Source organism: Martes martes, assembly GCF_963455335.1.
Source record: "Martes martes genome assembly, chromosome: 10".
NCBI lineage: Eukaryota > Metazoa > Chordata > Mammalia > Carnivora > Mustelidae > Martes > Martes martes.
Genome location: NC_137898.1, coordinates 52550413 through 52577407, shown reverse-complemented (window position 1 = coordinate 52577407; position 26995 = coordinate 52550413). Strand labels below are relative to the sequence as shown.

Genomic DNA, 26995 nt, shown 5'->3' with positions numbered 1-26995 from the left:
CAGTATTCAAGAAAATAGTTCTAGGCACCTCATCGTGGCTCTTAGAAATATCACAGATGACCAAAGGATAGCACACATTAATTGTGTTGGCCCAAATCAAGTTTCAAAACTAATTAGGTGTTTGTCATTGTAATACCTATACACCAACAATGAGAAGCATAAGTGAAGCCCCTGAGACCTCAGTGAGTATCTCAGCCTGCATAATGGTGTAGGCAGACCTAAACACATCTCATTTTCTCAATCTCCTTGGATTTTCTCCCACTGGATTTTCAGTGGGATGTTTACAAACTTGTGGGTATCTGATACCGAGGTCAAGGTATCATACTATATACAGTCCTAACTGCTGCATAAATCAGCCCTGCCATTCAGAAATGACTCCTAGAATTTGTCCCTGTCATTATATTTGACCAGCAGGTAACATTCATTCTTGTTATTGATTTGTAAACATGCTCTGCATTTCTCGTAGAAGCTAATAGTGTTATTGTTTGAAGTAGATTCTCACTTATGGATTATTTGTTTACTACCACCTTTTGCTAGGTGTATTAGCATGCACTATCTTCCTTTAACACAGCAACCATTGTGAGTTAAATATTATCTTAATTTTAAAAATAAGGATATTGAGGGCGCCTGGGTGGCTCAGTTGGTTGAGCGACTGCCTTTGGCTCAGGTCGTGGTCCTGGAGTCCCAGGATGGAGTCAGGAGTCAGGCTCCCTGCTCAGCAGGGGGTCTGCTTCTCCCTTTGACCTTCCCCCTCTCATGCTCACTCGCTCTCATTCTCTCTCTCTCTCTCTCAAATAAATAAATAAATAATTTTTTTAAAAAATAAGGATATTGAGTCTCAAAAGGGTTACTTAACTTTTTCAAGATCATCTGGCTCATAAGTAGCATAGCTTAAATTTATCCCCAGAGATTTTTGTTCTGAAATCTTATTTTCATTGCAGCAACAGTACGTCATGTTTTCCATATCCTATTTTGAACTTATTTGAGTCTTTCATGTATAGATTTTCTTTAAAAAATATAAGGTTTGTTTTAGATTTGTGTCATTTAAACTTCTGACACAATCGTAGGACTAGTTAATGAAGCTAGAGATTTAGCATTCTTATAATACTGGATCAAGCTAATTCATCTGAAAAACTGATCAAATCACATTGGTTTAATCATCACTGCAGAGGGTACAGTTTTTCATAGTAAAATTGACTAAGAATAAGGTACTGATAGTTATTTACCTGTATATTTTGTAAAAAAAAATTACGTTGGGTTTTTTTAAAGTAACAAATACTCCATTTGGAAATTCAGAGGACTATACAGGGTGAACTGTGTTCCTTTCAAAAACAATTACATTTCTTCTCTCTCAAGGAGCGGACTTCTCATATTTAATAATACTTCCAAAATATTATTTGATATTTGGCAATATTTTCGATACTACTTGCCAATTCTTTTCATTGTTTGTCACTTGCTTTTTCGGTGGCCTGGCTTATTTCTTGCTGGGAACCTGGGACGCAGGGATGCTGGGACGCAGGGATGCTGGGATGCTGGGTTCCTGGGATGCTGGGATGCTGGGATGACCTCAAAACTGGAAGTAGCGGGACGCCTGGGTGGCTCAGTTGGTTAAGCCGCTGCCTTCAGCTCAGGTCATCATCCCAGCATCCTGGGATCGAGTCCCACATCAGGCTCCTTGCTCGGCAGGGAGCCTGCTTCTCCCTCTGCCTGCTTCTCTGTCTGCCTGTGCTCGCTCGCTCTCTCTCTCTCTCTGACAAATAAATAAATAAAATCTTTAAAAAAAAAAAAAACTGGAAGTAGCTGCAGGTTAGTTGATCTTCCCTTAAAAAAAAAAAAATCCTGTGTTGGTATCATCTTCCCATTTCCTTGGACTCAGCTACAGATTCCCCTGTAACCTAACCAAATATTTCCCTATTCTGTCCACTATGCTCGATCTTTACCACGGCCCCGCAAGCCAGCACCACATTGCACCAAGACTCCTACAGTATTCTGAAAGGCCTTTCTGTTCATTCTCTCACTCCTCTACGTTAGTCCCCTTAAAGTAGCCAGAGTTATCCTGTCATTATGCAAATTCGATCATGACATTCTCTTTCAAATTTTGCACTGTCTTCCCATTGCACTGAGAATAATGTTTAAACTCATTATGACTCACAAAGTCACAGGTGATCTGACTTCCGCCTAGTTCTTGGGTTAATCTTGTATCACTCTACCCACCACATGGGCTTGGCTGTTCTTCCAAAGTGCAAAGCTCTCACTTCGGGGCCCTTGCAATTTGCAGTTCGCACTGCGATGCTCTTCTACTCTATCTTAGCATGGCTGGTTTGCTTGTATTGTTTATGCATCATTTAAAATATCTCCTCCACAGAGAGGTTCCTCCAGACCAATTTAAAGATTTTATTTATGTATTTATTTGAGAGACAGAGAGTGTGTGAGTGGGAGGAAGGGCAGAGGGGGAAGGAGAAAGGCAGAATCTCAAACAGACTTTGCACTGAGTATGGAGCCCAATGTGGGCTCCATCAGGACCTGGGCTGAAACCAAGAGTCAGACGCTTAACTGACTGAGCCACCCAGGCACCTCCTGGTGAGTTTTAAATGAGCCAGCAAAACACTATCAAATCAGCTTAGATTAACTCTCTGCACAGTACTTACCATCGTCAGTAATTATCTTACTTATTTACTTTTCTTTTTTCCTTTCTTTTTGATTTGTCTGCCCTCCACAATAGAATGTATGACACATGAGGGCGTGTCTTTTTGTTATTTAGCAGAAATTCACACATACCTGGAAGTCTTTGATAAATAGAAAGTGCTCGAAAATATTTTTTTTAATTTTTTAAAAAGATTTTATTTATTTATTTGGCAGAAAGATCATGAGTAGGCAGAGCAGCTGGCAGAGAAAGAGGGGGAAGCAGGCTCCCCGCGGAGCAGAGAGCCGGATGTGGGACTGGATGCCAGAACCCTGAGATCATGACCTGGGCTGAAGGCAGAGGCTTAACCCACTGAGCCACCCAGGTGCCCCTCGATAAATATTTTTGAATGAAAAAATAATTTGTGCTTTTTAGATATTTTCCAGATATAGTGGATATCAAATACTCTGATATTTGATTTTCTTCCTTGGACAATTGCCTGAATCCTATGTACTATTCAACTGATAGTCATCAATTAGGAAACAAAATATAGGGTCTAGTTTTAAGCTTAGTTATCAATAATGTGTATGATAATAAAATTTTCTAGTCTCTGTGGGCCACAATTTACCCACTCCTTATCAGAGATGAAGTTGGAATGGAAGGACAAGAGAGTGAATGTACTAAGAAAATATAGTATAATGGGGCATCAATGTAGGCTCACTTGAAGTTTGTGGTCACAACTTAAGTGAGACCCATCAATGCATTTGTATGTTTTTCCCCAGACACAGTTTGGTCTAAGAGGGTAGGTGTAGAGTGAGCTGAAAATTGCATTTAGCCAGAAGTCACTTTTGTTAGATGAGGGCAAAAAAGAGCAACAAGGAAATGGAGGTGTGACCATGGGAATGATTATAGTGGTGGTTTGTGGGATACTCGGAGAGTGAATTATGAAGAAGTATGTGGGGAGGGCCTGAGAGCCTCACTTTCTACTCTGCAGCGTATCCAACCCTTCTCTCCAGGGCCCGCACAGCTATTAAAGCACAAGGTCCTTGGTTGTGGAGATTGGCGAAGGTCTAGAGGGTTGCAGCTCCTTTTTTTTTTTTTAAGATTTTATTGATTTATTTGTCAGAGCACCTGAGAGCAAGAGCGCACACAAGCAGAGGGCAGTGGCAGGCAGAGGGAGATGCAGGCTCCCCACTGAGCAAGCAGTCTGATAGGGTACTCGATTCCAGGACCTCGGGATCATGACCTGAGCTGAAGGCAGACGCTTAACCGACTGAGCCACGGGCGCCCCTAGACAGTTGCAGTCCTGCTTCAGCTCATTGTGCTGATTACCAACTCTCCCATCATTTTTGGTTGGTTGAGATTTCCTATTTTACATGAAATCTCACTTCTGCATGTTTCTGAATATGGAAGTTAGCAGTTTACCCCCAGTATTTTGTTGAGAGTGTTTTCGGATATTTCATGTTCACAGTGTTGCTTAAAATGAAAGTCTGCTTTAATTTTAATTTTTGCATTCTTATGATTAAACCCACTCATTAATTTTGTTAGGTGCACCGATCTTTAATATTCCTTACATGTATGTATGACTGTCTTGCTCTCACATTGCTGGCATAATATAAGCATGGAAGCATTGCGTCCACATGTTCTATGTGTGTTATTCATATAGGATTAGGAAATGTATCTTTTTGTTAGGTCTGTAGAGTACCTGAGGGACAATTAATAATCCAAAGTGGATTTATTTCTCTTGCTGCTCTCAGGATTAAACCCTACACACAGCTTCCATTTACAGCCAGTCTATAATTATACGCACCAGGTAAAGTGGTGTTACGTTCTTCTAACAAATCAACCCTGGAAACTCAGTGTAGTCTAACATAGCACAGATTTATTTTTTCCCTTCTAGCGTATTTCCAGTTATCCTCTGTTTTCCACATTCCTTCAAATCCCAGGCTGGTGGGAGGTACCTCTACCTTCTAGTTGTATTATGTAGAATATATCACTGTGGAAGAGGAAGAGAACATTGTCCACCGGTAACTTAATTTGATCTAGGAGAGGCGTACTGCATTTCCTGAGCTAGCCCATTTGCATGTACTATTCACAGTCACACCTAAACCACAAAGGGGCTGGGAAGTGTGGTCTCTGAGGTGAACGAGATAGGAGCAAATTGGATATTGCTAAACACTAGCTTAAGGTCAATCAGGCTGACTTTTCTGGTTCTCATCAGATTTAAGTGTTCACTCAACAACCTGAACTAATCAAATGATGGAAATGTGAGTGTTAACTGTGCTCTGATCTGAGTCACTAGTCTCTTTGTATCTTTGGCCTTAAAGGAATGGACATTAATATTCTCAAATCATGCATAATGTAAATATGTTTGCAAACGTTTTGTAGAGTGTAAACTAGACGAAAGGGATCTGTGTTTTGATTTTTTTGAAGTTTGTTTATTTAATTTCTACATACAACATAGGGGCTCAAATGCCTACCCCCAAAATCAAGAGCCTCACGCTCTTCTGACTGAGTCAGCCAGGCGTCCCGACTTTAATTTTTTAATAAGGTGAATAGTAAAGTAAATATGTCACCTGTGAGATCATTTAATTTATCCTTAATACACACTGGTTTTTATTTCAATAGGCATCATTACAAATAAGATGGAGACCGAAAACCACACAATAGTGATGGAGTTCATTATCTTGGGGTTAACAGAGGATCCTACACTTTGTTCTGTCTTCTTTGTGGTTTTTCTAGGAATCTATGTTGCTACCACACTGGGCAATATCAGCATAATCATGTTAATCTGCAGAAGCCCTCAGCTTCACACCCCGATGTACCTTTTCCTCAGCCATTTGGCCTTTGTGGACGCTGGGTGTTCCATGTCAGTCACGCCCAGTATGATCGTGAGTTTCCTGTCGCTGGCTGCGTAGCTCAGCTTGGCTCTGATGTTATCTTTGGAACGGCAGAGTGCTTCCTGCTGGCCACCATGACCCGTGATCGCTATGTGGGCATCTATTCTCCCCTTCTCTACTCTACCCTCTGCCTTCCAGAGTCTGTATCATCCTATTGGCTGTTCCCTATCTGGGGGGATGTGTGAATGTGTCATCATTTACTGGCTATTTATTGAGCTTGACTTTCTGTGGGTCAAATAAAATCAACCATTTCTTCTGTGACCTCCCACCATTAGCAAAGCTTTCTTGTACCCATATCTATGTTGCTGAAGTATCTCCTGCCGTCTCAGCTGGGGCAGTCATTGTAATCACACTGGTCATCATAGCTGTTTCATATCTATACATTCTGCACTTGGTTCTACATATGCACTCCCCCAAGGGAGGACACAAGGCCTTCTCTATTTGTACTTCTCACCTCAGTGCGGTCACTTTGTTTTATGGGACAGTCACATTTGTCTATGTCATACCAAAGTCAGGTCACTCATCTGACCACGTTAAAGTGGTGTCTGTGTTCTTCACAGTGGTCATCCCCATGTTGAGCCCCTTGTTCTACAGTCTGAGAAACAAGGAGGTGAAAGAGGCCGTGAGAAAATTGATGGCTGGAAGACATCGGTTATTTTGAAAAATATTCAGTGTGATTCCAGAAATTGAAAAATGATCATTTTTAGAACATATGTGATAAATGTTTATGTTTTCTGTTAGCCGTATCACTTTATGTGAAGAACTATCTTAAATACACAGTACTAGTATGTTAACTAATGCCAACCTTAATTTATAATTTTCTGGAGTCACAGAACATTTCATGAAATTTGGCTGGGTTCAAATTAAATATGTACCTTTCAGGGTTAGGAGACTTGGGAAATATAATTTCACTTTTTCTCTCCTTTGTTCATTGTTTACAGTCCATGATTAGAGAGTGTTTTCTTTTTATTCTGTTAGGTTCTATATTTTTAAAATAGCATCTTGTAAATTAACATCTTAGAAAGCATCATGTACTCAATGGAAATGCAAATGATGGTAGTGTTGCCAGTCCGGGTCACTTTCTTGGGGAGATTTGGTCTGTCTTATACTGGGTTATCATAATCTTTTGAAATAGTTATGCTGGAGTCTTGAAAAATTTTATTCCCACCTAAAATAAGACAGACCTAAAGAATTTATTCCATATTTTTGTCACCAAGACAGCGCAATCCTGGTAACACAGAAGGAACTCTGAAGGCAGAGTCTCTGAGAGCTCCTTCGAGAAGTCCCAGGAGTTTTTCATATTTCTCAAAGGCTTGTGTGCAGACACTTGTCTTTGAACATTTGCTGACAAGCCTTTGAATAGTAGGAAGAACTGCCTGGGAGTGGTGCTGGGGAGGGGGCTAAGGCCCAGTGGAGCTTTCTTTCGGCAAGCCAGTTGGTATTTCCAGGGTATAAAATTATGGATTAAGACATCCAGGCTGCTGCAGGCATGAAATATACCATCAATCCTTCTTTGTGACATCTCCCAAGGTGTTCATAGCCACAATTCTGTCATGGCTTTATTTCAGGTGCTCATGATTGAGCCTGGATAGTTTTCAGCCTCCTTAATTACCTCCCTGCCTCCAGAACCTTCCCTATGACTTCCGATTAATCCTGTTTCAAGAGTAAAATAGTGTTTCCTAATTATTACCAAAGTGGCGTGTATCAAATGAGTCCTAGAGCAAGAGTAGATTCTGATTCCCCCCAGTTCAATGTTCCTGACAAATAAATTGGTGGCAGTATAACTCTTTGCAAATAGGGATATAAAGACCGTTACAGAAGGAGCTAGCCTGAAGAAGTCCTGGCAACTCGGCTCTCTGGTGGATGAAGTTATTTACCCACAGTTTTTAAAAAAGATAACGCCAGAGAATCCACAGATTTTACAACGAAGTAATCAGGCAGTGTCCCTCTCATCTCTCTGGACCTCTTATGTTCTGCATTTAAAAAATATATATTTATCAGTGACTTGTACATCTTCTTTTGTGTAATGTCTCTTCTAGTCTTTTGTCAATTTTACTCTCATATTGTACTTTTCTTATTGATTTGTTCTTACTATAATCTGTTTACAAGTCCTTTGTCAGATTTGTACATTTTGAAGTTACACTTCCATTCTGGTTTGCCTTTTGGCTCTCTTAATTGTGTCTTTCGATGAACAAAGGGCCACAGAGGACCCCCAAACAGCCAAGATAATCTTAAGAAGGAAGAAAAAACTGTAGGCATCACACTTTCTGATTCAAACAATATTGCAAAGCTACAATAATCAAAACAGTATGGTACTGACATAAAGACAGACATACAGAGCAATGAATAAAACAGAGAACCAAAAATAAACACGTACAGGTACAGTCAAGTCATTCTCAACAAGGGCACCAAGAATACACAGTGAGGAAAGGACAGATAGTCCGTCAATAAATGGTGTTGGGAAAACTGGATATCCACATGCAAAAGAATGAAATGGAACTCTCACCTTACACTACACACAAGAATCAACTTAAATGAATTAAAGACTTACATTTAAGAACTAAAACTCCAAGAAGAAAAGCCCTGGAGGAGAACATAGAGGAAAAGTTTCTTGTCGTTGGTCTTGGCAATAATTTTTTTGGTATGACATCGAAATCACACAGGCAACAAAGACAAAAATAGATAAGGACTACATCAAACTAAAAAGCTTCTGCACTGGGGCACCTGAGTGGTTCAGCCGTTAAGCGGCTGCCTTCGGCTCGGGTCATGATCCCAAGGTCCTGGGATCGAGCCCCACATCGGCCTCCCTGCTCAGCAGAAGCCTGCTTCTCCCTCTCCCACTTCCCCTGCTTGTGTTCCCTCTCTCACTGTGTGTCTCTCTGTCAAACAAACAAATAAACCTTTTAAAATAATAAAAAAATTAAACAATAAATAAATTAATTTTTAAAAAATTTCTGCACAGCAATGAAAACAATCACCAAAGTGAAAAGGCAACTACAGAATGAGAGAAAATATTTGCAAACCATATATCTGGTAAGAGGTTAATTTCTAAAATATGTAAGGAACAATCGAATAAAAACAAGTCAATAGCAAAAACACTAGTAGCTCGATTTAAAAATGGCCTAAAGACTTGAACGGACATTTCTTCAAAGAAGACATAAAAATGGCCAAGAGGTACAAAGAAAGATGCTCAGCATCACTAATCTTCATGTAGATGCAAATCAAGACCATGATGAGATATTACCTCACATGCATCAAGCTGGCTAAAAAAAAAAAAGAAAAAAAAAAAGAAAAAAAACCAAGTGTAGGTGAGGATATGGAGAAAGAGCAAACTTTTGAACATTGTTGCTGGGAATGCAGCTGCTACGAAAAACAGTATGAAGGTTCCTCAGTCAACAACAGAACTACCATATCATCCAGTAGTTCCACCTCTAGATATTGATCTAAAAGAACTGAAGTCAGTATCTCAGAGATATTAGCGCTCTCGCGTTCACTCCGGCATTGTTTACAAGAGCCAAGATGTGAAAGCAACCTAAACATCCACTGACAGATAAATGCATAAAGAAAGGTTGGTGTCTATACATACAATGGAATATTATTTAGTCTTTTAAAAAAGGAAATTCTGTAATATGTGACAGCGTGGATGAACCTGGAAGACGTTATGCTAAGTGAAATAAGCCAGTCACAGAAGGTCTAATACTGTAGGACTCCACTTTATGGTGTACCTAAGATAGTCACTCACAGACTCAAGAATGGAATGACGGTCGTCAGAAGCTGGAGTTGGAGCGAAATGGGGAGTTGCTAATCAACAGGCACAGGGTTGCAGTTAAGCAAGATGAGTAAGTCCTAGAGATCTGCTGTAGAACATTATACTGTAGTTAACGGTACTGTAGTGTGCACACAGAAGCCTGTTAAGAGGACGTCTCATATCAGGTATACCACAGTAAAATAAAAATCTTAAAAAGTAGGTCACTCATTTATTCACTCATTCATTTGTTTAAAACTGCTATGTATGAGGTACTATGCAATCTTTGTTTGTTTGTTTGTTTTTTGAAGATTTTATTTATTTATTTGACAGAGAGAGAGAGAGAGCAGAAGCAGGGGGAGCAGGAGACAGAGGGAGAGGGAGAAGCAGGCTCCCTTGAGTCCCGATGCGGGGCTCAATCCCAGGACCCTGGGATCATGACCTGAGCTGAAAGCAGATGCTTAACCGACTGAGCCATCCAGGCGCCCCTTCTATGCAATGTTCTAAGAAGAAAGTGTGGAACAAGGCAGACATGATCCCTCCCTCATGGAAATGTAAGAAAGCAGGCAAAAAAAAAAAAAAAAAAAAGACATTGAGCAATGACTTACACTAGTGTCTACATAAGTAAAGCTGTAACAAGTGCAGAACATATTTCAGGGTTCTCTGAAACTACTCACCGTGACACTGTGACTTAGTCCAGGGTGTCAGAGGACTCTTCAAGGGTGAAATATATTTAAACCTGAGATCTAAGATGACTAAGAATTAGTCTTCCATTGGAAGGGTGTGGAGTGGTGAATACCATCATAAAATGGTTTGTAGTTGGGTAAAGATAGAGATAGAAGTGTGTCTACTTTTAGGTTTTAGCATAGCATCTAATGCATAGATTTTCTAAAAATTGTTTAACACTAATTCAGCAAACATCTATTTAGTCCTATATTGCCAGCATTACACCATTTAAGAGGGATGCAAAATCATTAGTCATAAACACTGCACTTTCATACCAGGGAAAGAACAAGATCTTCCACCTGTAATGGTACTAATCAAGTGATGTGAACGGAATGTTGGGAGATGGACAGGAATGAAGGGACTTTAATTCTCCCAGATAGGCTCTGGAATGTTTTTGTGGAATCAGTGGTACCTGTTTATATCATTCATCAGCCATAGTCGGGCTTCCTTAAAACCTAAAGGAATAGTATCTTTCTAGGACAGAGGGAGTCTCACAGCATGTCCATCTCCTAATTTGCTGGATTTGAGGTGGTTGAGCTGTTAGACCCTCCTAATGTGGATTATCAGGTTTAGCTTTGTTCTGAAGGTCATTGATTGATGGATTCGTTCCCAGAATCAAAGAAACCTGACTTTCAACCTTAGAGAACATTCTGCTTTGTGGCCATGGTTCAAGAATAGAGCCAGAGTAGATTGCAACCGTGTATCTTTGACAACCTGCCAGTCTATGTGGCAGTTGTAGATGGCAGAGTCCTAAGAAAAATGTTAGGGTGAGCTTCATTGTTTTATTAGAAAGCTTACATGTTGGTGGATCAAATTTAGCAAAGGGGAGAGGGAAGAGCATGTGTGTAAGAAATGTCTGCCACATGTGTGCCACATGTGTGACACACAAATGTGTGTCAAGTGTCCTAGGACAGATCCATATTACATGAGAAAAATATATGTGATTTTAAAAAAATGTACATCACTTATGTTGAAAATAATATTACAATTCCAGTGGATTCATGTTTGTAAATTGAACAGTTAGTAGCAAACCCAAATTATCTCTAAACATAGGTAACATGAAAACCTGGGCCACTCAACGTAGTCACATTTCAGAAATGCCACAAAATGTCACAGCCACATTAGTCATCTTGATCTAATAATCAACCGCAATGATAGTAAAATGTTATAATTATTTTCAATTTAATTGAGTTGAATGTTTAATTTTTTCATTTAAAAAATAAGTGGAAACACAGAGTATGTGTTGCACTCATATACTTTTATATAATCATGTTTACGTGTTATTTCTCAGTCCCAGTAGAGGTACACACGTAATTTCTATCCCAATGGATTCTCAATGTAGTTTTCCAAAACAAGTAAACCAATTAATTTGTAATTACATTCAGTGAAGTAAGTGATTTGGGCCTTATCTCAAATGACACAAGCCTCACTTAAATATGGCTCTGCCGTTCAGTGACCAATCCTTGGAGCCTATCCCTAATGTTGCGGTGGATGTGTCACTACTTTATCCTTGCTCCTTTTTAAGGACACAGAAATATTTGATCTCTTATATGTACAAGAAGTTGTGAATTGATTATTTCGAGTACACTATTAGTAACTGAGCATTTGTTTGTCATATACACAGTGCTGGGTCTTTTCATTCAAATCGTATCATTTTTAACACAAGAACCACATGAGGTATGTATCATTATTTCCTTTTTATAGGTGAGGAAACAAAAGATCTACAACTTCTTATAACGTGACTCTGATTCCATAGACAGCAAGAGGTGGAGCTAGAAACCGATCCCAGGTTTGTGTGGCTGCAAAATCCAAGGTGTTTCTGCACGTCCCTTTGTCTTCCCTGATGTCATTCATATCCAACTTTGGAAACATTTGTGTCTTTCATCCATTTATTTTTTTCTCAATAAATTTATTTCAGGTTGAGGCTTTGTCTTATTAAAAATGCCAGAATATGAGAATTCAGACACATAACCCTAGTACTGTTCATACTGTAGGATGTCATTGCCATGATTCACATGTAACATTGAGTAAAAGGTGCATCGTTGCTGGTAGTTACGTATGTATGTTTCCTTAATTCTTCATCAGATAGAAGCTCTTCAGGAAAAAGCAAATTATTCAGAAGAAAGTGTTGGTCTTTAAACTAGAAGAGCCATGGAGATGACTGAATGTAACTAATATATTCTCCCTTGCCCTTGATCATGTGCTCTAATTTGAAATAAGGGAATATTATTCTGAAATGTTAATCTTTCTTTCAATCCAATTTCCGAGGCTTCCTAGCTGGCTACGTGCATCCATATCTCTCTAACTACCCTCTCCTCCCATCACCATCATATGCTCCTACTTCCTATTTCCTTATAGTTGCTTGATAGAACTGATGAAACCAAAACTTACTACTGCAGGTCTCCAAATGCTTCAGTTCACTTTCCAATTAATCCAGTCCATGAAAATACCTGGATACTTCTTATTGCTTCATGTAATCTCAGAAGGATGAAAAAGTGTGGCATAAGAGATAAGTTCTGGAAGATTTTTTTTTAAAGATTTTATTTATTCATTTGACAGGCAGAGATCACAAGTAGGCAGAGAGGCAGGCAGAGAGAGAGGAGGAAGCAGGCTCCCTGCTGAGCAGAGAGCCCGATGCGGGACTCGATCCCAGGACCCTGAGATCATGACCTGAGCTGAAGGCAGAGGCTTTAACCCACTGAGCCACCCAGGAGCTCCAAGTTCTGGAAGATTTTGCAGAATATCCAGGATTTAACTCATAACAATAGTAAAATTTCTATTTGGCCCTTTCATCTTGGACATAGACACGTTCCAGCCCTTAGTATCAATTGTAACTAAGGATGCAATTTTTTCATTCCAGGAAAATGATCAGGTAAGAAAGAGATGTCAAAGTCAACTCCATGTTTTTGTCCAATAATTGGATAAATGGTGATAATATCTACTAAAAAAAGAGACTCCTAGGGCAGAGACACATTTGGGATGGGGGTGGAAAATTAAGAGCTTGCCTTTCCCTCATCATTTTGGTGATTTACAGTTTATGTTATTACCACCAGTATTGGCATAACACCCTTTTACATGCTTCTGGTACACATGGGGAAGACTTGCTCTGTGGTATACAAATAGGAATAAAATAGCTGAATTCCAAGATCGTTGACTCTTCAATTGTAATATTTTCATGGAATTTGAGAAGAAAATTCATGTGCACAAAGTACTCTACAAGTGAGGCAGAATTACCATTCAAAAATTATAATTGTATAGTTCTGTTAAATATCTACGTTAAATGTGGGGTAATTTCAACCTGTTTAACCTCCTCTGGTTCTGATTTCAATAGGCACCATTAAATGGGTAGATGGAGACTGAAAACCTTACAGCAGTGACGGAGTTCATTATTCTGGGGTTGACAGATAACCCTACACTATGTGCCATCTTCTTTGTGATTTTCCTGGGAGTTTACATAGTTACCATAGTGGGAAATATCAGTATAATCATCTTAATCCGAAGCAGCCCACAGCTTCACACCCCGATGTACCTTTTCCTCAGCCATTTGGCCTTTGTGGACATTGGGTACTCCACGTCAGTCACGCCAATCATGCTCATGAGTTTCTTAAGAGAGAAAACGACCATCCCTGTGACTGGCTGTATAGCCCAGCTTGGCTCTGATGTCACCTTTGGGACTACAGAGTGCTTCCTGCTGGCTACCATGGCCTATGATCGCTATGTGGCCATCTGCTCTCCCTTGCTCTACTCCACCCAGATGTCCCCAGTGGTCTGCTTCCTCCTTTTGGGGGCTTCCTACCTGGGTGGATGCATGAATGCTTCATCATTCACAGGCTGTCTGATGAACCTATCCTTCTGTGGACCAAATAAAATCAACCATTTTTTCTGTGACCTCTTCCCACTCTTGAGGCTTTCTTGTGGCCATGTTTATATCGCCGAAATATCTCCTGCCATCTCTTCTGCATCCGTCCTCATCAGCACACTGTTTACCATAATTGTGTCCTACAGCTACATTCTCCACTCAATCCTGAACATGCGCTCTACTGAGGGGAGGAAGAAGGCTTTCTCTACCTGCACTTCCCACCTCACTGCGGTCACTTTGTTTTATGGGACAGTTTTGTTCGTTTATGTGATGCCCAAGTCGAGTTACTCAGCTGATCAGGTCAAAGTGGCATCTGTGATCTATACAGTGGTGGTCCCCATGTTGAACCCCCTCATCTACAGCCTGAGGAACAAGGAGGTGAAAGGGGCCATGAGAAAACTAATGGCTAAAACACACTGTTTCTCCTGAATTACGTCGGATATGAATCCATAAATAACAAACCAATGCTTTGGGGAAAAATTTGTGCTGGATACTTTGATGATATTTATCATTAACTTTATCACTTTGATAGTAAAGAACTCCTATAAATATAAAAAGCCAATGCTGACTGTCATATAGAAAGTGAAATATGTGACTAACATGGAAATCTGCTTCATTCAAATTAAGTATGAACTTTACAAGGTAAGAATACCTTTGCAAAATAGTTCCATTCATCAGTTGTGAGTCCTATTTAAATAAAGAGAGCTATTTTCATCAAAGATCAAACTTGATTGAATTCCATCTTGTTAAATAACATTTGGCAAAAAAAAAAAAAAGAGAGAGAGAGAGAAAACTTGTCCCCAGCTAATGGTAATATTGACAAATCAGACTGTTCAGGTCACTTCCTTTAAAGGTACTGCCCTGCCTTCAGCAATGAACATTTAAACTTTTGGAAACACTGATGTTGGTGTCTCCAAAAAGCTTCTATTTTCACTTCATTTAAGCCAAAGCAAAGATCATGATTCTTCCGTGTGGCCATTAAGAGATCCAACCCAGATAACACAGAAGGAACTTCATACACATCTTGTGGACTCTTTTTGCAATGTGAGTCTTACCAGATGATTCTAGAGTAGGACTTCAAAAACTGAAGTTTCTTTGGAGGGGGAGACTGGGATATTGGGATTATAATTGATAGATAGGAGGCATGAGATTATGGTTCAAGCGAATAATACGTTTGCCACACATTTTGTAATGTCTCTCAGGGAGGTGTCTCCTGTCACTGCTTCTTTCACTGACCTTTTTGAAGGGGCTTATGGTCCAGTCTGGTATGTCAACTGCCTCTAAATCAATTCCCTGCCTCCTGTACTCCTTTCACAATGATTTATGATTAATATTCTAGCTAACGTATTTTATTATCAGCATAGGAATAATGTCAGACAAACAAATTCTGTGACAGGTTGGAGGGACCACTTTACAAGCTGACCTGAGTTCTTCACGGATCAGATCAAGGAAACCTCCTCCTTTTCTGCTTGGAAGCCACTCTGAAATTTCTCTGGTCCTATTTCTCCATTTATGCCTCAAATTTACTTGCACCAGTTATGGGGCCTGTAAGCCCAGCCCTGCAATAATTTGGGGGCTCGCATCAGCATAGGCATGCCCTTTTGCAAAGAGAGGGCCCCCAAAGGTGTAACTTCAGTCTTGGAAAGGCATCCTGGGAGTCATAGTGGGAGCTCTGCACTCTGGTGGTTGAAGTTTTTTTTCGCTGTTTCTGGAAGTCTTTGTCTTCATCTTTCCTCTTATACTTTGCTTTCCACCAGGGTACATCCTCAGCCCTCTGCTCTACTCCCCCTCCCCATAATCCCCTTGGGTGATCTTATCTTCTCCCATGAGCTCAGCTGCCCCCTGGATGGTAACAGAATCCCTACACACCCTTCCTTGGAGTACAGATGAACTTCTTCACCGACCTTTCCCTTTTCTCCCAAGACTCTCAAACTCAGTGTGTCCCGACTTGAATTTATCAGACATCTCACAAAACTATTCTTTCTCCTCTGGTCCTTTCTCGATAAGTGGCATCTCTTTGTAAGGCCTCGTACTGCAAGAGATCTGGGGTGACCATCCCTGCACACCCATCAAAATAGTCTGCCTACCTTCACCCCCGTTCCTTCTGTCAGAGGGAAGACATGTTGCGTACGGACCACTTCCTCATCCAAGTCTCTCCTTTCTAGGCGCTTAAAGACTCTCCAGTTGATTATGGTAAGTTCACGCAGAGGTTTTTCCTTCCTATTCAATAATGCAATCCCGCAGATGTAGGTGGTGTGGTGTGTAGCATTGTCACCTCTTTTATGGGAGAGGATACACTTTGGCACCTATTTTTTTCCCTCCCAAATTCTAAATGAGGAAATGGCACGTAGGAGAAGGCATGTAGGAGAGTAAAATATTAACCTGTGCTAATGAAGATATTAGAATATCTTCATATTTGAATATCACATATTTGTGGACACAGGTGTTTTCATGTTCTAAATCCTAGAACTTGACACTCTACTCTCTGTCCCTGGCAGTATTGGAAACACTCAGTTCTCCCCAGTGAGACTGGGTCTTTCCCCGTCTGTTTACAACATGGCCAAGAGTAGCCCAGAGCACTGAGTTCAAGCTTGCTCCCAAGAGAAACGAGGAAGGGGAAAGGCTGGGCTTGTTCTTCTGCTTGAATTGTGTCCTTCAAAAATTCGTATGTTGTAGTCCTAACCACCAGTATTTCAACGTGACCTCATCTGGGAATAGATACGGATGTTACAGATGTAAGTAGTTAAGATAAAGTCATATTGGAGTAGGATGGGCTTCTAATCCAATATGACTAATATCCTTACTTACAAAAGAAAAAAAGGAATTTGGACACAGACAACACACAGGGAGAACCTCATGTGAAAATAAAGACAGAGAAATAGGTTATGCTTCTATAAGCCAAGAAACTCCAAAGATAGCCCACAAATCATCAGAAGCTAAGTGAGAGAGCTAGAACAGATCTCACAGCCCTCAGAAGGAACCAACCCTGCTGACACTTTGATCTTGGTCTCCTAGCCTCCGGAACTGGGAGACAATCACTTTTTGTTGTCTAAGCCACTCAGTTCATGGTGCATTGTTATAACTGCTCTCACAAGCTAATACAACTAACTACATATCTAGTTTTCCCCTCCAAACTGACCATCGGCTAATTTACTACTTCTTGGGGAGAAGGGAGTGAAGGCTAAGAAAGGTGTATTATGCTAATGGATAGCTCTTCCAAAGGGCGACAGAGAATACTAGGAATGGGAAAAAGCATTTTCCCCAAAGAGCCATCAAAAAATAAAGATCAAGACTATCCCTGTGCAAATAATCAAAAACTCCTTTTGTAAGAATTTTTTTTTTTTGAAGTTTCCTAATGATTGTAGACTGTAGATTGTTACTTAGAAGGCAGAGCTATGAACCAGGAGAAGATTTTAAAGATCTTGAGCTGTTGGGTTGTTAAAAGATTTTTAGTCTATATAAATTTCAGGAAAATTTTCTTCTTTTGGAGTGGATTGGGACTTAGGAAGTCATTGACATTCTTCATATTCCGTGAACCTTACCTGTAGCAGAGTATTAGAGCAGATTGTAGGCAAAGGGGTGAGAGGTAATTTGGGGGTGAGGAAATCATTGCATACCGTGATTAGGATGGTGGTTATACAAGCGTTTACATTTGTCAAAAGTTATCTACCTATATATTTAAATCGTGTGTATGTAAATTATACTTTAATAAAGTTGCTATTTTAGAAGATTCTAGAAGAGAGTTCTCCTTTCTTTCTCATTTTAATCTGAGGCTACAGGCAGTGGCAACAGGATTACCATCTACCTAGAAATGGAGGCCAACGCTATTTCTTAATTAGTTATCAAAGCTGTTCCCCCACCTGTTGTACCTCCTCTAGTTTCCCAGATATTTATTCTTTTTTGTTCCTTTCACGCCTTTCTTCAACACTGTGCCTATACCAGCACTGACTTTCTTTCTGCTTAAAAAAATTCCATTATTTCTTCTTTTTTTACACATTTGCTGGTGATGAATTTAAAGTTTGGGGTAGGTTCATTTATTTTTGGTCACAAAGAGTCTTTGGTCAACAAGAGTCACAAAAAAAATCTTCATTTTTTTCACTTTTTACATGCTTTTATTTTGAAATAATTATAGATTCAAGGAGCTGCAGTGATAGTACAAAGAGGGCCTGTGTACCCTTGATGCAGCTTCACCCCAGGTTACTAATGAATCAGAACAAAAACCAAGAAACGGACGCCGAAACAATGTATTAGCATAGTTCTGTGCACCTTCATTATTTTTTTTTAAAGATTTTATTTCTTTATTTGACAGAGAGAGACACAGAGAGAGAGAGGGAACACAAACAGGAGGAGTGGGAGAGGGAGAAGCAGGCTTCCCTCAAAGTGGAGAGCCCCGTGTGGGACTCGATCCCAGGACCCTGGGATCATGACCTGAGCCTGAGGTCAGGTCCTGACCTGATCATGACCAGAGGCTTAACGACTGAGCCACCCAGGCACCCTGTGCACCTTCATTCTTGAAGATAAGTCTGTTTGGGGTAGAATTCTAGGTTACCAGTTATAAACCTTGGAGCACTTTTAAGATGCAATTGTTTTCTTGTTTCTATCATTTCTCTCAAAAATTCAGCCATCAGTCTTCTTCCCTCTCTCGTCTTCTTTTTCAAAAGGAATATGTCTTGTATGTCGCCCTTGTTGGGGAAATCATCGAAAAGATGTGACTACCCATGAACCCAAGAGCTGGACCCAGGCATTCAGCAGCTCCTGGCCTCCTCCCCCGTCCTTGGAATGTTCCTGTTGCCTCTCCTGCTCCCTGAGCCTGCTCCAAGGACGCAGCCTTGAGACGGCAACTGGTAGTGAAAACACCTGCGTGGTCTTCGTGGCCTGCATGATCCGCATGGCTGCACCCAGTTAAGGCCTCTTTACAAGCTTTAAAGTTTTGGCTGGTAGGTGGGGGGATGCATTCGCCGTCTTGCTGCTGCCCAAGACAAGCCTTGAATGTAAGTTCCCTTTGCTATTAAAACTGCCACCTTCCAACCTGGAGTGGCACCTCACTTTTTGGTTTTTCCCTGCCCTGTGTGTAAGAGGGCTGGTTTCAGATCATACATGGGAAGCTCCAGGAGAAGGTCGCAAGCCAACACCCCAGAAGTTTTTAATGTTTGCTTTTGGCTTCTTGTGGTCTTGTTATGATTTCCCAAAGTGCAGTTGTTCTACTTACCGTGTTTGGAAGATGCAGGGTTTCTTGAATTTGTAGCTCATGGTCTTTCATGTCTGGAATATTATCACTGAATATTTCTTCAGAAAGTTCTTCTACTTCTCCTTTGCTTGGACTTCAATTGCACATGTATTAAATCTTTTCACAATTTCCTGTATAGCTCTCATTCTTTTTGTATTTTTTTTCTCCATCCAGTAACATGTATGTTCTCTACTGACCTATCTTTCAGTTTACTTATCCTCTTTTCTGCTGTGTCCAATCTAATACGAATTCATCTACTGAATTCCTAATTTATTTTCCGTTTCTCAGATTCAAACTTGGTACTTTTTGTTTTTTTAAAAAAATGTTTTTGTATTCAGTTCTCTGATGTGAGTCTTCATTTTATTCCTCTCTTTTTCTTAGACATAGTTTTAATATTTATTTTGAATTACCTGGCTTTTATGCATTTAATCCTGGCAAATTATTGGCATACTGTGTACTTTTGTTTTTTGAATGATGGGCAATATGGATAAAAAGTTGTAGAGGATAAAAATGAGATTATCTTCCTCAAAATGTATTCAATTTTCTTCTAGAAGGCAGATAAAGCACTGGATGAATCTCTTTGAAGAAATGGAATTTTAGTCCCCAAAGGGGTCATTCATGTAACAAAACAACTCCGTGTCTCCTAGTACAGTATAACTCCTGGTAAAACAGTCTCGGTTAGGTGCTGTGCTGTGTTGGGGATGATCTATTTCTGGTTTGGCCTTATTTCTCGGATACAGTAATTACTCCTCACATCTGGTCTTTCAGGACTCCCAATTAGAAGCATAAGGTGTGACAGGTTTTCTCTACCTTTAAACGGGCTGTCTATCAGCCCTGCCAAATGCCAGTATCTGCTGAGATCTTCAGCCTCCCCCAGGCAGATTGCCACCTGGTGTTTTGATCTCTCACAAGCAACTTGGAAGTTGTCAATTTCCTTAAAGAGAAATTACACATAGAATTTCAGGCTCAAGTCTCTTCTGTCTTCGGTTGCCTGCCCTGTGCCCAAAACCCCAGGCTGTAGCTTTTTGCTCAGTCTCCGTTCCTGTTGATATCATTTGGCAAATGCTTTTATTTGTGAGGCTCCAGGAAGAAGTTACTGAGGAAATGACATTAAACTAAAGCATAAAGGAACATGGGAGTAAGGTGATCATTGCTAGCTGGAAATGCAGTTGCAGAAACAGGTGGGTGAAAGGAGAGATGTGGGAGGTTGAACTAATTATCTTTAGCTCAAAGTACAGGGTCTGGTACACAGCAAGCATTTAACAAATATCTGTTGGTTAAATATTAATTCTAATTCAATGAATATTTATTTGGTCTCTTTATTCCTCACACTAGATTATGAACTGAGGAAAGGAAGTTGAATGCATCATGCGCTTTTCTTTCAAGAAGTTCGCAATGAAATGTTTCTTAAAAATCAATGGTTTCTATCCACATAGTAAGAATAAAGTGCTAGTTGCCATTTTTTTAAACTTTAAATTTTTTTAAGGTTTTAAAATTCTTTATATATTTAAGGTGTACAACATGATTTCTGACATAAATATACATGTGAAATGATTAATGCAGTCAAGCTAATTAACATATCCATCACCTCACACCTTTTTGGGTGTGGTGAATGTTGGGTCCCTAATCAAAGGAACAAGATTGATACAAAGCAATGGTCAAGCAAAGCTTTATTTCATGCCAAGCATTGAGAATCAAACTGACCAGTCAGGGCAGTCTCTTACAAAGAGGTGACCCTTCCCCGCCTCACAGACTAACTTTTATAGAGCAAAGGCCATGTGATTGAGCCTGGCTACACACAGGTGGCCAATGAGATTACAATTTACCCTAGTAGATATTTGAACTAGCCTATCACCTTGGTCAGAATTGGCACCCGAAAGGCGGGGCCCACTCTCCCTGGTATGCGCGCTCCACTGATTGGATGTCTCCACCTGGCCTGACTTGCCCTTGTATCTGGGCTTTGCAAGTAAGTTCCTATGGGAGGGGCAGGATTAATCTAAGTTTACTGCATAAACAACAAAATGGCTCCCTCTGGCTAAGTAGGCCCTTACAGTGAAAACAACTGAAATTTACTCTCTTAGCAAATTTCCAGTATAAAATACACAATTAACTATTAACATATAATGCTGTATTTTACATATCTACAACATACTTATTCTACATAATGGCAACTTTGTACTCTGAGTAATGTCTCCCCATTTCTGCTACCTCCCCAACCCTGGTAACTACTGGCAGGATTTCCTTCTTTTTATGGCTGCATAATATTCCACAAGTATAAATACCACATCTATTGACATGATTGTGTGGTTTTTATCTTTCATTCTGTTAATGTGGTCTATCACACTGATTGGTTTGCATATGTTAAAACAAACTTGCACTTTATCCCACTTAGTCAAAATTGAGACTGAAACAAGGAGATGAAAAAGTTTAAGAGATTATATGAGGAAATAGAGACTTTCATGTTAACTAGGGGACATTTGTGAAAATGGAATGGTGACGTTTGTGAATAGCTAGTCAGTGAACTTCTAGCCAAATTTTAATTCGGTGTTAAACAAAAAATGGGATCCAGAGACCCAATAGGCTCTGACACCACCTATAATCAATGAAGCTGTGATGTGAATCCCAGTTACAAGCCCTTCAGGAGCTCTCCTCACCTTTCACTCTAGCACAACCCCATGCTTCCTCTCTTGAGATTCTTCCTTGCAGGGTTCTCTCCCAAGATGCTTTGCTGCCATTCTGGAATCTTCACTCCACCCATCAGCTTTACAGTTTGTTCTCTACTTCTTCATTTTAACTAAACCTTGTTGGCTGAGAAGGGCACAATTGTTTCTCAGCTCTGTTGAAACGAAGTTGCTCACTTCCTATTCTGCACACACCAGCAATGAGCTGATATTCTCCTAGCTTCTTACTGTATTTCTAAGTCATTTGTTTGAACATTTATGATAAAATATTTTTCTCATTGACACCGATCCTATCCAGCTATGAAACAGTATACAGTTGACCCTTGAACAAGGCAGGGATTAGGGGTACTGACCTCCACATAGTCAAAAACCACATGTAACTTTTGACTTCCCCTAAAACCTAATTGGGGCGCCTGGGTGGCTCAGTTGGTAAAGTGTCTGACTTCCACTCAGGTCGGGATCTCAGGGTCCTGGGATCTAGCCCCACTCAGAACCCCACAAGGGACCCCACACTCCTTGCTCAGTGGGAAGTCTGCTTCTCTCCTTCCCTCTTCCTCTGCCCCCTCCCCTTCCCATATGTGTACAAGCACGTACTCTTTCTCTCTCTCTCTAATAAACAAATAAAATCTTTTTTTAAAAAGTCAATTAACACTATTTTGTATGTTATATGTATTATATACTGTATTCTTATGACAAAGTAGAGTAGAGAATAGAAAATGTTAAATTAATAAGGGAAGAAAATACATTTACAGTACTGTACTATATTTATTGAAAAAATCCCTATATAAGTGGACCCATGCAGTTCAAATTTGTGGTGTTCAGGGGTGAACTGTACTATTGTCCTTGGTTGTTTACTGATAATCCAATTTCTTCTCACTTAGTAGCAAATTGCCACCAGCCTCTCGATCTTTTTCCCATCTCCGTCACTCAGTCCTCCAACATTGGCAACTTCACACCATGTGGCTATGCCATTGGACAGTATGACCTCAAAATACCTAGACTCCTTGCAGCAGCTAACATCTTGCACAGTTCACATGGGAACCTTACTGAAATGGCCTCAATTAGATTCTCCAGTTATACATAGCACCTTCCACTTCTGTGACTTTCAAAAATTAGAAGCTTTGATTTGTATACTCTAACTCAAATAGCATTTGAATTCATTGCTTTTTGAGGACTCAGTTAATTGTGAAACCATCTAGCCTACTCCTTTGCTGGGGCATAGAAGGAAGAGCTCTCTGACAGACTTTTCTATATTATTCCTGAAATCTGATAAGTTAAAAATATCTCCTTTGCAGTAATTTTCATCTGGTTTTTTTTTTTCCCAGAAATTCACCCATTCTGATCTAAGTTTCTTTATGTCTTTGAATAGAGCTGAACAAGGTCTTTCTTAAAATTCCTTGAAATTTCTCTATATTGTGGTCTTTCATTCATTTCAACTTTAAGACTTCATAGTTTTTCCTTTTTAAAGTAAATTAGTGATTTTCCTTCTCTCTTGTTGGCTCACTTTCCCTCCCTTTCATTTTTTCTCCTTTTCCATTTTGGTAGAATTTTTTCCTTCCAGAGGCAACAAAGGTTATGAAAATAGTTTTCCAAACTGTTTTTCGATATGTATACACATACACATATACGCATGTGTATATATGCATGTATATGTGTATATGTATATGTATGTGTAATAACATTTTAAAATATTTTTCTCATTTAAAAAATTTTAAAACTACGTCTGGTTTTGTAGTAGGAAAGGAGTGTGACCAGGGTATATCAGGCAATTAGGATGAACTTTAATTGCTTTGTACACAAAGTGACTATTTCATTGGAAATACTCCACTTTTCCCCACTTTTACTTATTAGCAATCTGCACATTTTTAAGTGTCCATTCTTTTATTCACCATCTGAGGGATGAGCCTATTTGACTTGCCTAATACCTTCTTTAGGGCCATCTGCATTTCTTTGTTTCTGAGACTGTACACGATGGGGTTAAGCAGAGGTGTCAGCACTGTATATGTGACAGCCATCAGCATGTCCTCACGGAACGAGTCCCTGTCCTTGGGCCTCAGATAGACAAAGCCAGCGAATCCATAGTGTATGCACACCACGGTGAGGTGAGAGGAGCACGTGGAGAAGGCCTTATACCTCCCCTGGGCAGAGGGCATCTTCACAACTGTGGACACAATGAGGACATAGGACATCACGATAAAGACAAAGCTGCCCGCCAACACAAAGGCAGACAGCACAAAAATAGCCATTTCCTGACGGGAGGTGTAGTCACACGCAAGGCAGACCACGGGTGAGATGTCACAGAAGAAGTGCTCGATGATGTTGGAGTCACAGAAAGACAAGTTGAATACAATGATGACGATGCACAGAGAAACCAGAAACCCAAGCATCCAGGAGGCCATGATGAACCGAAAGCAGATTTTATGGGTCATCAAGATGGGGTAGTGCAGTGGGCTGTGAATGGCAGTATAACGATCATAGGACATGGCAGCCATGATGAAGCAGTTATTGCCTCCCAAGCCAAAGAAGAAAAACATCTGCATGGCACACCCAGGAAGAGAAATGGTCTTGCTGTCAGATAGCAAGTCCGTTAACATGCGAGGGATGATTGCCATGGTGGTACACGTTTCTGAAAAGGACAGGGCACAGAGGAAAAAATACATGGGGGTGTGAAGGTTGTGACTGAGTTTGATGGCCACCATTATGGACACATTTGCAGCTAGAATGGTCATATGGGAGAAGAAGATCATCGCAAAGAGAGGACCCTGCAAGTCTGGGAAACTGGAAAACCCCCACAGAAGGAAGGTCCTCACTGTGGTGTGATTGCCCATCATTCAATAGGCTCAGTAAATTTCTCCCACAGATGTCAACATTCTTGAGGTCAAGACTCAAGATTGTAAAAAACACTGAGGTCTCCTGGCCTTTAGTCAATGGCTCTTGGGCAACAACAAGACAACTCTTAATGAGAGAGCCTGAGAAATGGGAGGTAAATGCACCTGACTGAATTCGAGGTCAGAGTGATGAGAAGAAAGATTCTAGTAGAAGAATCTGCATAAATGCCCTAGAGTGGTGGAAATAGATTCTGGAAATCCCTGCATTTACCACCTATTTCTGTCTTCTACAATCAGAACCTGCAAGGAAGAGGGAAATAGGAAAGAAAAAATGCCTGTTTTCTCACCTATAGGAGTATGAGAACTAACAGGTATAAAGTGCATGTATGATTTAATCCTAGCTTAGCACACAGAAGTACCGAACAACATTGACTGAATCAATACAACTTTAAGAAGTAGAAGATTTTGAATGGTTTCCAAACATTCTTGGGATCTCTAGAGTTGTCCCCAGAAGACACTGGCTGCTTGGCTAACAATTATGCCAATGAGTAGACTTAATAAATGAAATTACCATTTTGAGATTTGTACTGGTTTCCTATTTATGACATTAAGTTGAGACTAGAAGTGTTCAATAACTGTCTCCCATTCAGGCAGATCTTAGAGGCGAAATGGTTAGGGAGAGACTGTCCCATCCTGGATGGCTCATTTGTGCCCATGATGTCCTAGTGAATTCTTTAGCTTTCAAGAAGACTTTCAGGACATTTTCTAACTGATACACTGGATGAAAGGCTGCTTTGCAGCACCACTCTTATTAAAACTCAAGTTCCTCAGGTTGTTCTCATCACTTCTTAACCTATCCACACTGGGTGCAAGATGACAGGACGAAAGGAACCCAGGGACTTCCCATATGACGTGGGGTTTGGTTTTTAGGCACTATTGTCCAGGAAGGAAAGGAAAACATTGAGAAGACATCAGTGTGAAGTTGAAGGTTGGGGAAAGAATGGTAGAGACACACATTTTGTAGGATCCACAAAGCTTGATGGAAAAAAAAGAAAGAAAGAAAATATACCTTCAGCTGAGAAGTGTGTATGCTCTTTATGTACTGAACTACTGGGCCAAAAAATTACAGGGAGGCAGATCAGGCAACCAGCATTAACTCAGCATCTGAAATATGCTGGTCTATATGCCATGCATTTGATAGAATTTTCTCTCCAAATTTCTCCCAACAACTCTCTGTGGTAGGTATGTTGATTCTGATGCTATAAAAAATTGACACTAAGGTACAGGTTGCTTAACTGGCTATCCAAAGCCAATACATTAATTCCACAAATATTTGATCAAAGAACAGACAATTGCCATAACTGCTCCTGTGATAGGATATCTGGGTCACCAGGGGAGCATTCTTGAGAGTTCCATATCCTCATTAGCATTCATCCCAAATTTCTGGCAGGTGTTTCTAAAAGGAGAAAAGAAAAACATCAGGAAAAGTTCACATGTGTAGATTTTTAAATTCTGACTGTGATTCTATTACTTTCTTTTTTCATTTGTGTTGATTATGAATCCTTCTTTCCTCCTAATACTCAAGGGAACTAGGGATTGAGAGCATGTCAATACGGCATCACACCCATTACTTCCAGTCACTCTCCAAGGGCAGAATTTGAAGGAGATGTTTTCTGGCCCAGGGTTTTGTGATCCATTCACCTTCTTTGTGCTGTACCACTTCTGCAGACTGAAAGGGACTAATTGACTTCTTTTCCTAAAAACCCCTTTCCTGGTTTATTCATGCCCCATCCTTGCTAGAGCTCTGGTGGATTTCAGATGCCTAATTGCTCTGAGTTAGTGGCGAGACCTATAAGAATTTGAGGCTATTTCTTGACATAAACCACCTGGAAGACTCTTTTGTCCCAGACCATGTCAAAACCCTGCACTGTGGATACTCTAAACCAACCTACCTCCTAAGATGTACCTCCAAACCATGACCAGTCTGGGGAGTGCTGAGACCACTATGTCACTCATCACTCCCCACCAGCCGAAACGAGAATTTTTCTGTCAGCTACACTTAATTTGTGCCCATGGGGCAATGTTCAAAGGTAAATATTTATAACCAAGTGTTCAGAAAAGTGCATTCAATTTTCTTCCAACCCAATCAGAATAAAAGTCAGCTTTGAGTCTGGTTTTCTATAATTTTCAGAGAAGATCCTGATATTTTTAATGGGAAAATAAAGGAGTGTTTTATTGACTTATAGGTACTAATTCTGATAGGAAATTTAATAAGATTTACATAAATTAGAGGTTCATAGGTTTATGTTTTCTCTTGTGTGTGTGTGTGTGTGTGTGTGTGTGTGTGTATAGTGTCACCAAAAGAACTAAATTTGTGGGTGTGTATATATATTAGGTCCACCAAAG

General features: G+C 40.1%; 2 protein-coding genes and 1 pseudogene across 3 annotated transcripts; 2 read left to right on the top strand and 1 right to left on the bottom strand.

Moving 5' to 3' along the window:
• The first annotated feature begins 5268 nt into the window (after nt 1-5268).
• Nucleotides 5269-6184, top strand: LOC308351265 (olfactory receptor 5P4-like; annotated as a pseudogene). The gene has a single exon. The product of its transcript is annotated as an olfactory receptor 5P4-like (transcript).
• Nucleotides 6185-13343: 7159 nt separating this feature from the next.
• Nucleotides 13344-14282, top strand: LOC308350654 (olfactory receptor 5P4; the record flags this gene model as incomplete). Its single annotated transcript, XM_080816160.1, has 1 exon — nt 13344-14282. One exon carries the CDS (start codon nt 13344-13346, stop codon nt 14280-14282), a length of 939 nt encoding a protein of 312 aa, XP_080672286.1.
• Nucleotides 14283-23626: 9344 nt separating this feature from the next.
• On the bottom strand, nt 23627-24589 carry LOC308350818 (olfactory receptor 10Z1-like; the record flags this gene model as incomplete). Its single annotated transcript, XM_080816297.1, has 1 exon — nt 23627-24589. One exon carries the CDS (start codon nt 24587-24589, stop codon nt 23627-23629), a length of 963 nt encoding a protein of 320 aa, XP_080672423.1.
• Between the last annotated feature and the right edge of the window lie 2406 nt (nt 24590-26995).